The sequence below is a fragment of the Acanthochromis polyacanthus genome, chromosome 22 (genome assembly GCF_021347895.1).
Source record: "Acanthochromis polyacanthus isolate Apoly-LR-REF ecotype Palm Island chromosome 22, KAUST_Apoly_ChrSc, whole genome shotgun sequence".
Lineage (NCBI taxonomy): Eukaryota > Metazoa > Chordata > Actinopteri > Pomacentridae > Acanthochromis > Acanthochromis polyacanthus.
In genome coordinates this window covers 9,814,621-9,830,337 of record NC_067134.1, presented here as the reverse complement: position 1 = coordinate 9,830,337, position 15,717 = coordinate 9,814,621, and the positions used below count along the sequence as shown (strand labels likewise).

The 15,717-nt window shown below is 40.4% G+C and overlaps 1 protein-coding gene across 4 annotated transcripts in view; it reads right to left on the bottom strand.

The window, feature by feature from the left end:
• Positions 1-571: 571 nt before the first annotated feature.
• LOC110970823 (glutaminase kidney isoform, mitochondrial-like) overlaps positions 572-15,717 on the bottom strand; it is a 35,064-nt gene continuing 19,918 nt past the window's right edge. For 2 of the 4 annotated variants that reach the window (XM_051942179.1, XM_051942177.1), the window contains exons 8-18: positions 11,548-11,580; positions 9,554-9,612; positions 9,284-9,350; positions 8,931-8,981; positions 8,404-8,580; positions 8,087-8,218; positions 7,706-7,798; positions 7,258-7,319; positions 7,053-7,129; positions 6,899-6,962; positions 3,564-3,862 (exon numbers count right to left, since the gene is read on the bottom strand). In XM_051942179.1, coding sequence (XP_051798139.1) covers positions 3,715-3,862; positions 6,899-6,962; positions 7,053-7,129; positions 7,258-7,319; positions 7,706-7,798; positions 8,087-8,218; positions 8,404-8,580; positions 8,931-8,981; positions 9,284-9,350; positions 9,554-9,612; positions 11,548-11,580 — 963 coding nt within the window. In that variant the 3' untranslated portion in view covers positions 3,564-3,714. Of the gene's footprint in view, positions 2,336-3,563; positions 3,863-6,898; positions 6,963-7,052; positions 7,130-7,257; positions 7,320-7,705; positions 7,799-8,086; positions 8,219-8,403; positions 8,581-8,930; positions 8,982-9,283; positions 9,351-9,553; positions 9,613-11,547; positions 11,581-13,740; positions 15,714-15,717 lie in introns of those variants that run through there. The other 2 variants (XM_051942178.1, XM_051942180.1) reach the window with 2 other exon arrangements.

Below are 15,717 nucleotides of genomic sequence, written 5' to 3'. Positions count from 1 at the left end.
TTCCTACAAATATGTCTATGCTCATAAAATAGCTGTAAAATGGTGCTGTTGCTCATCATTATCATAAAAAAACAATATATCCAGGCTTAAACTCACCCACCTGCAGTGATTTAGTGGTTTTACACAACTGTGAACAGCCTCCAGCAGCTCATACTGAGTCTGGCTGGTTTATCCAAGCTCTGTGAAAACTAGGTAGTCCGGCTACTTTCATCTGTTTGGCCATAACTCACACTTAAAGGCAGAAATGTAAAGCTTTTAGAATGTTAAAAACCCCAGAGGCTGTCAGGCCCTGCAGGGAGGGAGGACCTCCTAACCTCAGCATGCAGCTCTGAGCGATTATTATCAGAAACTATTACTGTAATTAAAAAAACGCTGCCTCAATAAGCGTTTTTCTACAATCAAGTGGGAAATCAGGACTGACAGTTTCAATAAAGCCCTTTTAAGAAATAATAACTGAGACGAATGGTCAATTTATTCCCATAAATATGTCTTTCTGATGATAAAATAACTGTAAAATGCTGCTAATTACTAACACTAACCCCCCCCCCGACTCCCAAACACAGACGTCTGGTTGGTTTTTCTGGCTTTTATTAAATGTTTCCATCTGTGAATAAATATCCGGACTGCCTGCGACACTCGGTGAGCCGCCGACGAGGGCCGAAGCAGCAGAAATACACATGGAGAAGAAACAGAACGACACCAAACACGTTACATTCAGAACACTCCAGTCGCACAATTCCACCGTCGGCAGCCGAGCGATCAGAGCCGCAGGCCGGGATCAGCCGATCCAACGGAAAGCCAGAGCCACAATCACCGACTCCTCGTCTTACAATCGTTATGCTTCTATTGCTGAAATATTGCAGGCTTCAGACGCAGGTTTGTGCTTCTTTTGGTGGTTTCTTTAACTCGAAAACGAATACATTTCAACCACACTGGACGAGCTGATCCCGGCCCGAGGAGGGTTTCCTGCTGCCTCTGAAGGTTTTCATTTTTAAATCGGTTCAGTTCGTCCAAAACATCAGGAAAACGTCTCCACAACTGTTCAAGTATGACATTCTGTTGCACATTACAGATTTTAAAAAAAACAACAACAATCCATCTGAATTAAAATCCTCCTTCAGGCTCAGGAACAAATATAACATACAAACCATCAGTAAACATCGCAGTCAGAATGAACAGAGACTCAACAAAGGAAATGTTTCAGGTGTTTAAAGTGACTGCTGGGACAAATGAACACCGTCTACAGCCAGAATCCTCACTTATTAGTCCAGATTATTCATTTTATTGTCTGTATTTGTTCGGACGTTTCTGCAGTGTCACTTGATTTTTTTTATTCGGATACCACTGTGACGACTGAACATTCGGATATTCGGGTGTAGCCGTAATGTTCAGATGCGTAACACACGCCTGTTCTCAGCGCAAGGTCAGTTTCTATTAAAGATTTTCTTGTTAATTACTATATCTGTCCAGAAACTACAGATGGGGGGGGGAAACCTTCAATGTTCTTGGTTTCTGTTAAAAAAATTAAACATGAACAGGATGCGTTCAGGTGCACCTAAAGCCTAAAACACCATCTACATTTCAAGATTTGAGGATTTCTTTGTTAAAAAAAAAAAAAAAATGACACAGATCAGAGGTAAACTGTGTTTTTGGAGTGTAATACTGCTTCAGTGACAACCAGCTGGTGGTTCTTAAACTGCATGTTAGTTAAAAATTCACTAAAAGTTTGTTTTTTCTTTGGTAAACTGTGCATATATATCGACTGAGTTTCAAAGTATTCACTACTCTGAGCTTTGTATCTGTAGCTTACGCACCATTTCCTTTCAACCCCATCAATGTTGAAGCTGTTTTTAACAAAAAAAGGACTAGAAGCTTCTTGATTGTGAGTTTTACAGTGAAAACTGTGCAGCAACAAATGTGTGCACCAACAGATGGTGCTATTCTTCACGTCTGTAGTGTTTAGGTGTTGATAAATCTTCTCTACGGGTACTTCCGGTTGGTAGTAAGACGTTTTGCTGCAGCCCGTTTGCAATAATAGTAAGATTTTTTTACTATTATAAGCAGCAGAAATATCAGTGATATCTACGCAGATAAAACAAGAGAATCCATTTGCGTATAAAATCTTTCAGTCAATCCAAAACTAACACCAACAGGCTCATAACTGAAATGATTTCCGTCGTTGAGTGCAGTTCATTGTGCGCTGAAATGTTCGACAATAAAACAAACGTTGGTGGAGCTTTACGGTCATTCAGTCTCTGCAGGAGCATCGGCAGTGTCGCATCTGATATGTAGGAACTCGTTCAACTTTCAGGAGACGCCAAACATGATTTCCTTACTTTACATGAGAAAAAAAGCAAATAAAAGAGCAGAGGAGTGAAAAATTAAAGTCCAGTTTTAGGCTTTCAGACAACAAAAAGCTTCTATTCGGCGGTTTAAAGCAGGAAACAATAACGGAAATAATCACGTCAGCTTCCAGAGCTTTAGTGTCCTGATGGAAGCTGAATCCACAGAGCTACAACTATACACCTGTACGTATTTACACCCACTGACCTTCCAGGAACAAACACACACACACACACACACACACACACACACACACACACATACATGTTTGTACTTCTATCTTAGTGAGGACATCCATAGGCATAATGCATTTCCTAGAGCCTTACCCTAACCTTAACCATCACAACTGATTGCCTAAACTTAATCCTTACCCTAACCCTAACCAAACCTCAATTCATACCTGTTCTCTAAAAACAAGTCTTCACCCTCAAAAATGGCTGTTTCAAAGTGAGGACCGGCCAAAATGTCCTCACTTTGTAAAAATGTCCTCACTTTGATAGTTAAATGCAGAAAATGGTACTCACCATGTAGCAAGTACAAGAACACACACACACACACACACACACACACACACACACACACACACACACACACACACACACACACACACACACACACACACACACGTTTGTACTTCTATCTTAGTGAGGACATCCATAGGCGTAATGCATTTCCTAGAGCCTTACCCTAACCTTAACCATCACAACTGATTGCCTAACCCTAACCCTTACCCTAACCCTAACCAAACCTCAATTCATACCTGTTCTCTAAAAACAAGTCTTCACCCTCAAACATGGCTGTTTCAAAGTGAGGACCGGCCAAAATGTCCTCACTTTGTAAAAATGTCCTCACTTTGATAGTTAAATGCAGAAAATGGTCCTCACCATGTAGCAAGTACAAGAACACACACACACACACACACTACACGACTGTACAGTTTATCTTACAGAGATAAATAAATAGCACGCACACACACCGAGGTGTCTGGGGGACGATACATTCCACCACACTGTGATGACCGAGTGAGGAAGGTTTCAAAGTTACACCTGCTGTTACAATAAGAAGCACATGATGGAGTTTAGCAGGCGGCTGTCAACTCCCTACAAACTAACAGTTAAATACAGAAGGAGAAACGAGAAGAAAACAAAACGCCCCCCCTCTCAGAGTACAGACAGTGACAGAAAACCAACAACATCTAATAACAACATGATGAGGAGCGGCTGCTGGATTTAAGGGATTTCTGTTCTTCTAAACTGGTTCGTAAAGGTTTTTTTTTTTCTCTATACAGTTTATTGTCTGGGTTGTTTTACTGTTTCTATGTGTGTTTTTTTCCTCCCTCTGAGCATACCGTCCTCACACGCCCGTCTTCCATCAGAGCATCCCGTCCAGGTTCTTCTCTGCGTTCTGCTTGTCGTCGCTGCTTTCCTGAGGGCTGTATTTGTTGTGGTAATCGCGGAGGATGGTCACGACGTCGTGGTGGCCGAAGTGCACCGCCTCGTCCATCGGGGTGTTGCCCCACCTGCAGCAAACACATCGACTGGCCTTTAGATGAAGCATTTTGGTGCTACGGAGGTGCATCCAAACCATCATCTCTGCATGTAAGGGAGCGTGGGTTTTTGGTACAGGCTGCAGCATTATTCAATTCAACTTCTTTTATGGAGTGCAGTTCACAGCATCCGTCGTCTGACAGCACTGAGCACAGCATAGGCAGAGACGCTACGGACTATAAACAGAGAACAGAAAACCCAACAATCCTAAGATGTCTTTGGATTCTCTGTGAGCAACGGTGGGAAGGGGGAAAAAAATGAAAGAAACCCGACAACCATGAAGAGGAAGAAAGACTCTGACAGAACCAGGCTCAGTGAAGGCAGTTATCTGCCTCGACCGGTCGGGGTGAGGGTGGGGACAGCAGGAGGTGTTGGCCTGGTTATTGTTATAGTTTTTTGTATGCACACTACTGTTCAAAAGTTTGGGGTCTCCCAGGTAATTCCATGTTTTCCATGAAAACACACTTTTATCCATGTGCTAACATAACTCCACAAGGGTTTTCTAATCATCAATGATCCTTTCAACACCATTAGCTAACACAATGTAGCATTAGAACACAAGAGTGATGGTTGCTGGAAATGTTCCTCTGTACCCCTATGGAGATATTCCATTAAAAATCAGCTGTTTCCAGCTAGAATAGTCATTTACCACATTAACAATGTCTAGACAGGATTTATCTTTCGTTTAATGTCATCTTCACTGAAAAAAAATTGCTTTTCTTTCAAAAATAAGGACATTTCTAAGTGACCCCAAACTTTTAAATGGTAGTGTACATGAATTAAGATTGCTCTATAACAGCTAAAGTTGCCCTAAATTAGCTAAAGTTGCTTCATATTAGTTATCTGTATTAGTAAAAATTGCTCTCAAGAAGCTAAAGTTGCTCTATATTAAAGTTGCTCCATATTAGCCAAAGTGGCTCTATATTAGCTAAAGTGGCTCTATATAGCTAAAGTGGCTCTATATTAGCTAAAGTGGCTCTATATCAGCTAAAGTGGCTCTATATCAGCTAAAGTTGCTCTATATTAGCTAAAGTGGCTCTATATTAGCCAAAGTTGCTTTATATTAGCTAAAGTGGCTCTATATTAGCTAAAGTGGCTCTATATTAGCTAAAGTTGTTCTATATTAGCCAAAGTGGCTCTATATAGCTAAAGTTGCTCTGTATTAGCTAAGGTTGCTCTGTATTAGCTAAAGTGGCTCTCTATTAGCTAAAGTGGCTCTCTATTAGCTAAGGTTGCTCTATATTATCTAAAGTGGCTCTATATTAGCTAAAGTTGTTCTATATTAGCCAAAGTGGCTCTATATTAGCTAAAGTGGCTCTATATAGCTAAAGTTGCTCTATATTAGCTAAAGTGGCTCTATATTAGCCAAAGTGGCTCTATATTATCTAAAGTGGCTCTATATTATCTAAAGTGGATCTATATTATCTAAAGTTGCTCTATATTAGCTAAAGTTGCTCTATATTAGCCAAAGTGGCTCTATATTAGCCAAAGTTGTTCTATATTAGCCAAAGTGGCTCTATATTAGCTAAAGTGGCTCTATATTAGCTAAAGTGGCTCTATATAGCTAAAGTTGCTCTATATTAGCTAAAGTTGCTCTATATTAGCCAAAGTGGCTCTATATTAGCCAAAGTGGCTCTATATTAGCTAAAGTGGCTCTATATTAGCTAAAGTGGCTCTATATAGCTAAAGTTGCTCTATATTAGCTAAAGTTGCTCTATATTAGCCAAAGTGGCTCTATATTAGCCAAAGTGGCTCTATATTAGCTAAAGTGGCTCTATATTAGCCAAAGTGGCTCTATATAGCTAAAGTTGCTCTATATTAGCTAAAGTGGCTCTATATAGCTAAAGTTGCTCTATATTAGCTAAAGTTGCTCTATATTAGCCAAAGTGGCTCTATATTAGCCAAAGTGGCTCTATATTAGCCAAAGTGGCTCTATATTAGCTAAAGTGGCTCTATATTAGCTAAAGTGGCTCTATATTAGCCAAAGTGGCTCTATATAGCTAAAGTTGCTCTATATTAGCTAAAGTGGCTCTATATAGCTAAAGTTGCTCTATATTAGCTAAAGTTGCTCTATATTAGCCAAAGTGGCTCTATATTAGCCAAAGTGGCTCTATATAGCTAAAGTTGCTCTATATTAGCTAAAGTGGCTCTATATTAGCTAAAGTGGCTCTATATAGCTAAAGTTGCTCTATATTAGCTAAAGTTGCTCTATATTAGCTAAAGTTGCTCTATATTAGCCAAAGTGGCTCTATATTAGCCAAAGTGGCTCTATATTAGCTAAAGTGGCTCTATATTAGCTAAAGTGGCTCTATATTAGCCAAAGTGGCTCTATATAGCTAAAGTTGCTCTATATTAGCTAAAGTGGCTCTATATTGCTAAAGTTGCTCTATATTAGCCAAAGTGGCTCTATATTAGCCAAAGTTGCTCTATATTAGCTAAAGTGGCTCTATATTAGCTAAAGTGGCTCTATATTAGCCAAAGTGGCTCTATATAGCTAAAGTTGCTCTATATTAGCTAAAGTGGCTCTATATTGCTAAAGTTGCTCTATATTAGCCAAAGTGGCTCTATATTAGCCAAAGTGGCTCTATATAGCTAAAGTTGCTCTATATTAGCTAAAGTGGCTCTATATTAGCTAAAGTGGCTCTATATAGCTAAAGTTGCTCTATATTAGCCAAAGTGGCTCTATATTAGCCAAAGTGGCTCTATATTAGCCAAAGTGGCTCTATATTAGCCAAAGTGGCTCTATATTATCTAAAGTGGATCTATATTAGCTTCCGTGGATCTATATTAGCTACAGTGGATCTATATTAGCTAAAGGGGCTCTACATCAGTTGAAGTTGCTCAAAATGTGTTAAAGTTGACCTCCACTACTGTTGAAAAGTTTGGGGTCACTCAGACAATTCCAAGTTTTCCATGAAAACTCACACTTTTATGCATGTGCTAACATAATTGCAGTATTGTAAAGCAGTAAAATTCACTTCAAGCCCTGCCGTTAGTTCCTTCTTTACCTGTCTCTGGGCACTGGGTTGACCTTACAGGCCTCCAGCAGGAAGCGAACTACCTCGCCGTGTCCTGAAACGCACACAGATATCACATGAGCAAAGTAAACACAAAACACAGCGACTTATTGACACACAACCAGCCGTCTCATCTGTGCTTCACCCTCTGCAGCCGCCACGTGCAGCGCCGTCCTGGAGTCGTAGTCCCGCTGCTCCATGTCCATGGAGGACAACGCAAACCTGCAAACAGGGAAGAGCCACGAGGGCCGTTTTACTCAGCAGGAAACCAGAAAGAGGCTGCATGCTCCTTTAGGGTGTTGGTGATTTTAACCTTTTATCCTTCTGCAGAAAGTGAAGAGCTAACGTACCTCCTGAGGGCCGAGACGTCTCCAGTGTAGGCAGCAAACAGCAGGTTGATCACTGATTTCACCTGAAACACGAGAAGCAGCAGTTTAGTGCTGAGGAAATGTGACAAAAAAAGAAGAAAGACACATTTAATATTTGACAATTAAGCATATCAATGTGACACTTTAAGGTCACAGAACAAACCTAAATCATGTGTGGAAAAGAGAAAATTCTGAACAATAAACAGAGACGATATAATATTTGTCCAGCAGGTGGTGCTGTGGATTAAATAGCTACATACAGCATCCACTGACACAAATGTACTTCACTGCCTGTTAAAGAGACGCCTCATAGTAAAAATAAATCAGAATATCTAAATTTACGAACACGAAGCTGCACAACAAAACACAGAACTGTATACTTATCACACTGAGACTCGTGAAGAAGAGGACGGTGAAGACGAAGACTCACCCTCTGGTCTCCTCCTTCCCTGCGAGGATCCAGCTTCTTAGCAAAGTGCCTCAGATTATCATAGTTGTGAAAGTTACAGAGCGAAACCAGGTCCTGGAAAGAGAAAACATTCAGGAATAGTTGCGTATTTCCACACCAAACAGAAGCTTCTAATCTAAACAGAGAGAAAGAAAAACATGACAGGAAGTCACGCTCATTTTGGTATTCAGGCCTAAAATATATGAAAACAATGTTCTGTGATGAGCTCAGGGTGTTTTTTTAAATATTCCTGGAAAAATCCAGATACCTTTAATTGGAAAAATGATTAATTTACAGCCCTCCATGCTAGTCAGACAGCAGAATAAAGAGCTTGCAGTAGAGCTGTATAAAGACTGAAGGTACCGTGCAGAACTGGATGCCTCTGACGCTGTTGCCCAGCTTGTCCAGCGGAGGAGACCAACACATGATGCCCATGACGTTGGGAACGACCAGGAGGATGCCGCCGGCCACACCAGATTTAGCCGGCAGACCCACCTGGAGCAGAAAGAGGGGGATGAGCTGCGTCCTGAATGCAGTAGATAAATCCATCAGCCTCATCTAATGTAACATCTAAATGTCTCCACTGTGGGATTGATAAAGGCTCATCCTACTTTAATATGACGTGTTTAATACACCCCTGAAAAACTATCAGCTTGTTAAATGTGTGACGGGATACTAACATGGAAAGCGAACTGCCCGGAGAAGTCGTACATGCCGCAGGAGTGCATCAGACTCAGAGTGTTTCGCACCGCCTCGGGGCTCAGCACACGCTCGCCTGTGATTGGACAGAAGCCGCCGTTGGCCAGAGTGGCGGCCATGACACTGGCGCTCTCACAGGTCACCTCGATGGAGCACAGCTGATGTGGAAGAACATGAAAAAAAAACACTTCCGATGCTGCTTTCACACTTGTAAGACGAACTGGAGGTGAAAAAGACACTCAGGGTGTCTTTGTTGGGGTATTTCAGAGTTCTGATCGCCTGTAAAGCTCGAATATTAGCGTTAAAAAGTGCTTTAAGTCAGAGTATTCCACAATTACATGAAAAAAATCAACACATTAATCAAAAAATACCAATCTAATGTGAGTTTCCTCTTCAGCCTTACCTTCGTAGTTCCGGTTTCTGGGTTCAACTCATCTCATCTAAATCTAATCAGCAACCAAACTATACACCGAACACCTCATCAGCTTTGTAATTAACTCCAACTTACCTGGAAGTAGAAGTCCAGGATAGAAGTCATGTCTGTGCCCTCTGGGAAACACTACAAGAACAAAAACACGTTCAGAAAGTGTGCAGCAAAACATCTCACAGCTTCAAGGGACAAAATAAATATTATCATGATAATAAAAGGAGGGAAATATTAAAACAGGAGCAAAGAATTTAGCTGCAATTAAATGTGTTCAGTGTATCACAATAAAAACATGTAGAATTGAAAAAGCCAAACAATCAAATTAAAAAATGATCAATCGATGCGACTTCTGTAACTTTTATTTTGAAAGAGTAAGCATTAAAACAGCCTCACTGACCAGCTGCTTCACCATCAGCATGTTTTTTTGATCTCACCTTCTTCTCCTTCAGATAGTAGCCGATGGCAAAGTTTCTGTCTCCAGACTCGCGTTCCGACTGGAAACTGGGACACAGAGCAGGAGGAGGTTTGTGCTTTAAACACCATGACTCAGCTCATGTTGCATAAACTCCATTTCTTCTCTGAAAGTCGCTGCGTGAATTTAACTGCCACACTCTGAGCCCTTCGCACTTCAAAGATGCGATAAAACGTCAGAGTGTGATTTCATCTGCAGCTGAAAGGCGACAGTGTGTTTCTGCGGGACTCACGTGGCGTTGCTGAAGCCAATGTACTCATTTCCGGCCAGTTTGTTCATGAAGTTCATCACCTGGAGAAAAGAGCAGCAGATTCAGAATTTAAATCATGCTTGCCTCTACCTAAAAACATCAAAACTGTTTGACCCACGTGTTGTCAGTTTACACCTTAAACTACCGCCAGCTTTTATCCATGCACCGACATTTTATACTGTCTGGTTGTTATCACTTGCTTCCCATTTATCCGATGTTTAAGCATCAAATCAGATCTAATTTATTTATGCAGCAAGTTTGCCAGAGTCGACCAAAGTGTTAACAGTCACACAACAACAAAAGTAGGAGCAGAAAGCAGTTGATTGATGAAGAGAATAAAATTGTCTATTGTAGCAAAAGATAAAATAAATAAAATACTCAAAAAAGTGCCTTTTGTGAAGCAAAAATGACTCTTTCCCCTTTCTGAGGAGTTTCCTTGAGGCTGTTAGCTGATGTCCTCCCTTATATCTTCTGACAGGCAGACGCTTGGAGGAAGATATGAGGAAGGACATCAGCTATGGTCAGAGTTAGATACATTAAGTCCTCTGTTTATGACGTCCTCGACCTGTGGCGTTTTGTCAGAACTGGTTACGGTCCATTCCTAGGTTTACGATGTATGGCGTTTCATCTCTACGTGGAACTAGTTGGTAAGTGGAGGAGACGAACACATTGTCACGCGGTGCTATAAGACGGCGTTGTTTACATTCGCCGGTTGCACGCCACCTTGGATTGTGCTACAGTCACAGTGTTGCCTCCTCCTCAGTAAGGAGAGTAGCTATTGGCTGTCCTAGAAGTCACTAAATGATGTCATCGCCTAATTTGCATGATTTTCTGTTTGCATGTAATTGTAATCAATGATGTAGGAGAGAGGAATAATGTTGTGGGAAAGGCAAAAAAGTGAATATAAAACACCCAAAATATGTTTTTGAACTAGAGGCTATGCGAGTCAAATGCAGTGATTTATTTTAGCGTGACAGAAAAGACACCGTACATTTGCTAGCTTGTTGCCTTTATTATGGCTCCCAAGTGTAAATCAAACTCTTCTGACGCTTGGAAGAAAAGGAGAGCCATCACCATGGAAGTGAAATTAGATATAATAAAACGCTGGGAACAGGGCAAAACACCGACAAACATCGACATTATGAGATCAAGCTGTAAAAACAGTGCAACAGATTCTGTTATCTTGTAAAATGACTCATACATGCATGAAAGTCATTGGTATTCATGGCTTTTCGAAGAACTGATCAATATCGTGATGCACGTAACGGCTTTGTTTACATTTTCGCCGGAGTTCCGACTTACAGCGAAAATCGACTTGCATCAATCCGTAGGAATGGAATTCCAACTTAAGTCGAGGACCTCCTGTATTCTCTATTCTGACGTAACTAAGCAGGCTAGTTGTCTCCATGTTGGTCTGTAATCTAAATCTGATCTTCTAACTACAATATAAACCCAAAGATCAGAGAGAATCCTACATTGCTTGCATGTACTGCTGCTCTGTCAGTGTCACTTCTCCGGTGTACACAAGAGGTCCCGAGCCAGAGATTATTTTTTTAATTTCAGTTGTATTATTTATATACACATTTATGCCAATATTCTGTGTCATGCTCTTCTGTTTATTCTCTTATTTATCAGTCAAAGTATGTTTACTGCCTACTTTTCTTTGTGCGTGATGTTTGTGGCTTCCGCATTTTCGTATATTTTTATTACACATTTTATTGTCTTTCTGGTGGCACCGACAAAAACACTTTGCTCCCAAACGTTGAATTTTGAAATAAACAATCGCTCTGAAAGTGTCAAATCTGTTCACTTTACTGAATTAGTAACTTCATTTTACTTATCCGTGGATCAACAGAAAACATGCATAACGCAAATAGTGGTTGCAGTCCAGATTTCGTTCGAATAATTTCCCAATTGGACACTTTAACAACAGGTGCACATTTTACAGACACATTAAACAAGACAGGAACACTCACGTAATCAAACTTCTCGGCGTTGCTGGCCCCTTGCTGAAACACAAACAGAAGCAATCACTTTTCTTAATGAAGCAAGATGAGCAAAACAATTCATAAAAAGACATGAAAGAGTTACCCATATTACAATATTAGCACTACAACATAAGATACAAATCTCTATGATAGTAAGCTACAACAGGAAAACAGTGCAAGTTTACACGACTACTTATGTGACCAGTCAGAAAGGCCATTCAGTCATGACATCAGATGAATTAAGATTAGAGGTGGGAGACTAGCTGGAGATGGAGGAGGTGAAATAAAACGGTTAATCCACTCAGGGGGTACTGGTTTTGGAAAATAAAATAAAAATGGCTACCATGAAAAGTACCAAAGAAAGTCTTGTTTTAACAACACGTATGTTAGACTACAGAGCTCTGACTGTTCGAATTACTGTGGTGATTATTGCCAAAGGTGTGTTTCCGTGAAACGTTTACTGGACGGAGCCGCAGAGTTTAAGGTGCGATCACACTGCGAGCCACGCGATCAAAACGTCGGTGATTCCTATAATCGATCGACAACGTGACACTCCACCTGTTAAACATGCTGAAGTCAGTTAACTAGTCAAGAGGAAAGAAAAACTAATCAAAAGTTATGGTGGAGTGGAGGTGGAAAGATTTTTTAAAGATGCAGAGGAGGTCTAGCAAAAAAAGGCGAGAGTTGGTGCATTATGGGAAACGTAGGATCCTATAGCCTGACATGCCTTTCTATTTTACAATTACATACATACATTAAAAGAGTTATTTGACTTTTTTTAAAAATATCACGCGTTTTTTGCTCTACCCATAAATGCTAAATTGTTTGGGTACAAAATAATTAATTTTGAAATTAACATGATGTTGTTACAACACAATTGCACTAAAAGTAAACAAGAAAAAGCACTCAGAGAGCAGTACTCCTCCAAGGCTGCTCAGGCGGCGTGTCATTTCTGACAGATGAAATCTTAGAAATATTCATGCCAAAAATCACGGCACCATTTAACATAGATGTACCTACATACAAAATGACCTTGCGCTGAGCACAGGCATGTGTTATGCATGTGTACGTTATGTATGGATACCGAATCACATGACCTAAATATGTAGCGGGTGGCGGGAATTGATGGGAGTCGGAAACACCCCCACAATTTAATCACTTGTTCCTTGGATCATTTTCGACAGATAAGTCCCGATAAGATAGTAGGATCGCAATCATGTGATTGTCAGCAGGTGACGTAGTGTTCACTTGTTGTCATGGTTACAGCGCAGCTATCTCACAATGATGCAGAAATCTTTAACAAATTTGGGGATTCAGACTATAAGCCGCATCACTGCCAAAATCTCATCACTTTGTCTTTGTGTCATTTCTGACTTTTCTTGAAAATTTCATCCAAATCCGTTAGTCTGATTTTGAAAAACGTTGCTAACGGACAGACAGACGGACAAATGTACGCCGATCGTTACACAACTTCACCACATTCCTTGGCAGAGTAATTACTGTTTTCAAGACTCGGTTTCAGGTTAATCTCTGGCTGCCTTCTAACGTAGCCGCTAGCCATTAGCCGTTAGCATAGCGTTAGCCACTGTGAGAGAAGCTAACTTCCTGGTGTGTGACGACAGGTTGTGTTTTTTGTTCAGTTTTTGCTGCTAAATTGACATTTCTGAGACTGAGACTGAGTAATGTTGCTAACAGACAGACAAATGTACGCCGATCGTCACATAAGTCCGCTACGTTCCTTGGTGCAGTAATAAATGCTAAGACTAGATTCAGACGTATACAGACTTGTTTGCCGTGTGGCTGCAGTGTGAACACACAATGAGGGTTTTATCACACAAAAAACTATGTTTTTTGGCCAATTTTCACAAAGTTAAGAGGACGTATCTGTATTGACGGCTAATGACAAATAAAACAAGCTTTAATCGAAGGATATAAAGCATAAATAACAGCAGAAATAAAAGCAAGGAGCTCCTTCTCTACAGAAGAATGGAGTATGGTATTAAACCAGTGTTTGTGCCGTACTGTTTATAATCCAGGTGTATAAACAGTGCTTGTTGGAGAATGCAGGTGAAGAGTATAAAAAGCAACATTTAAACATTCATAAACAGCCATGTGAAGGCTAAAGCTTGTCACAAATCCAGACCAAAGAGGGGAGAAAATAATTAAAAAAGGAAAAATTACCAACGTCATTGACCTGTTGCTGTGGTCATAATTTCCCAAAGATCCTAATGCTGGAAAATATGCAACAACACATAAAACCACACAACGAGCCTTGAAAAGGTACATTGCAAATGAGAGAATCTGATCTAAACTGAGGGGGGGAAGGCATGCAGAGGGTCCACCCTGGTTTCATCATCAGATCAATGATTCAGGCTTCATCTGCACAAATCTAGCAGTGATCGGTTGGGGTTCACAGGGATCGACTGACAGGAAAACTGCTTTCACATCATATGGGAATGATCGATTCTTTTCCCTCATGTCAAACCCCTAAAACCAGAACTAAATGAATACTGTATTTTTTCACCAAACATGCCTCCAGACGATCATCCCCATATAATGTCTGGACAACAGAAGACACTGGATGATTGGTGTGTTCATCCCAAAGAAAAAGAAAAGAAATAGTTCTGAGGTTTTGTCAAAAATACATAAAACAGATCTGAGCAGTGGAGACTCTGTAGTTAAACTTTTTTATATTTCTATCACTAAAGGGGAAGCCAAGCTGCAGATTCAGTGAAAAAAATCTATTTTTTTTAAAACTATTTCTAACATTACATGGAAGATCATGAAACAGTTTGTGCTGGGAATGAACCTAAAGTAGAGATCTTGTGAATTTCTTACTATCCACCGTGGCTCTAAAAAGCTCTACATTATTATGTTCAAGTAACCAAAACGATGTGATGTTGAGAAGAACACCAGCAGTGACAGAGATGTTCCTCGGATAAAAGTGGTCGAGCTGTGAGCACCTTTGTCCACTATTTCTCAAATAAATCTTTACGAAAACTGCTTCGAGGTGTTTAAAACCAAGTTAACGGAGGTCTAAGAATCTTTTTAAACATCTCTCCCGTCACATCCAGGCCACTTTCCCACGTCAAATTAAGAGGAGCTTTGTGTCTTTAGTAACTTTTGGTTTTATGTGGTTTGATCAGAACATTTCCAGAGACTGTTCCTGTTGCACAAAGTGTGTCACATGAAATTCACCATCAACATCAGCATTGGTGAAAAGAGGTGGATCTGCAGCTCTGACTCAGGCAGGGGCACCAAACATGAGGATGAGTTTGTACAGTGCAAAAATTACAGAGATGACATTGACTCCAAATTGTACATTTATAAATCGTGACATTTAAAATTATTTCAAGACCTTTACAAGTTGTTTGGATCATAAGATAAAATACCAGATTGCTCGTTGTTCTTTTGTCGTTTTGCGTCTCATTTTTGTAATATTCGTTGGTCTTGTTTTTGTTCTTTTTTGTCTGACTTTCGTCGTGTTGTTTCTCATTTTTGTCTTTTTGTTGCAAGCATTGCAGGAGCACCAGCAGCAAATTTCTATCGGGTGATTTTTAAATGTATTTTTACAGGCACAGTCTCAGAACTTTCTGATCGTACGAGTTCTCCGACTGCTCGAGCTTCTGGACGAGAGCAGCCGGATAAATGTAATTAACCTGCTCCTGCTGAACCTCGCTGGCCACATGAGGAAGGAGCTGTGGTTTTTTTTAAGTCTTCTATCAGCAGGTGGTGCTCTGGTGTTTCCATCAGAGGTGAAACCAGCCCCCTGTGTGGGTGTGAAGGTCGGAGGAGGATATTTAAAGAGATACTCAGCTAATAGAACCGTGATTAAAACTGGGAGAAGCTGTGATGTCTCCATCTCCGCCCACTGAGTGATTCTGCTTTCAACCAAATCCCCTTTCAGCATGATTATCTATAACCTTAATCTCTCTGTATACAGTAATCTGGCGGAAACGCGTCCTGCACACAGATTCCCTAACTTTTTTTTTGTTGAATTTTACAGCTGCAGCTCAGAATTCAACTGTGATAAGAAACTAAAACCTCTCACACTCGGAAAATGTACATTTGAAGGTAGAAAACAATAAACTTCATGATGTTTTTTACAGAGAGGATATTCACAAAATGAGAGAGAAATACTTTATGACGTAGTATGTG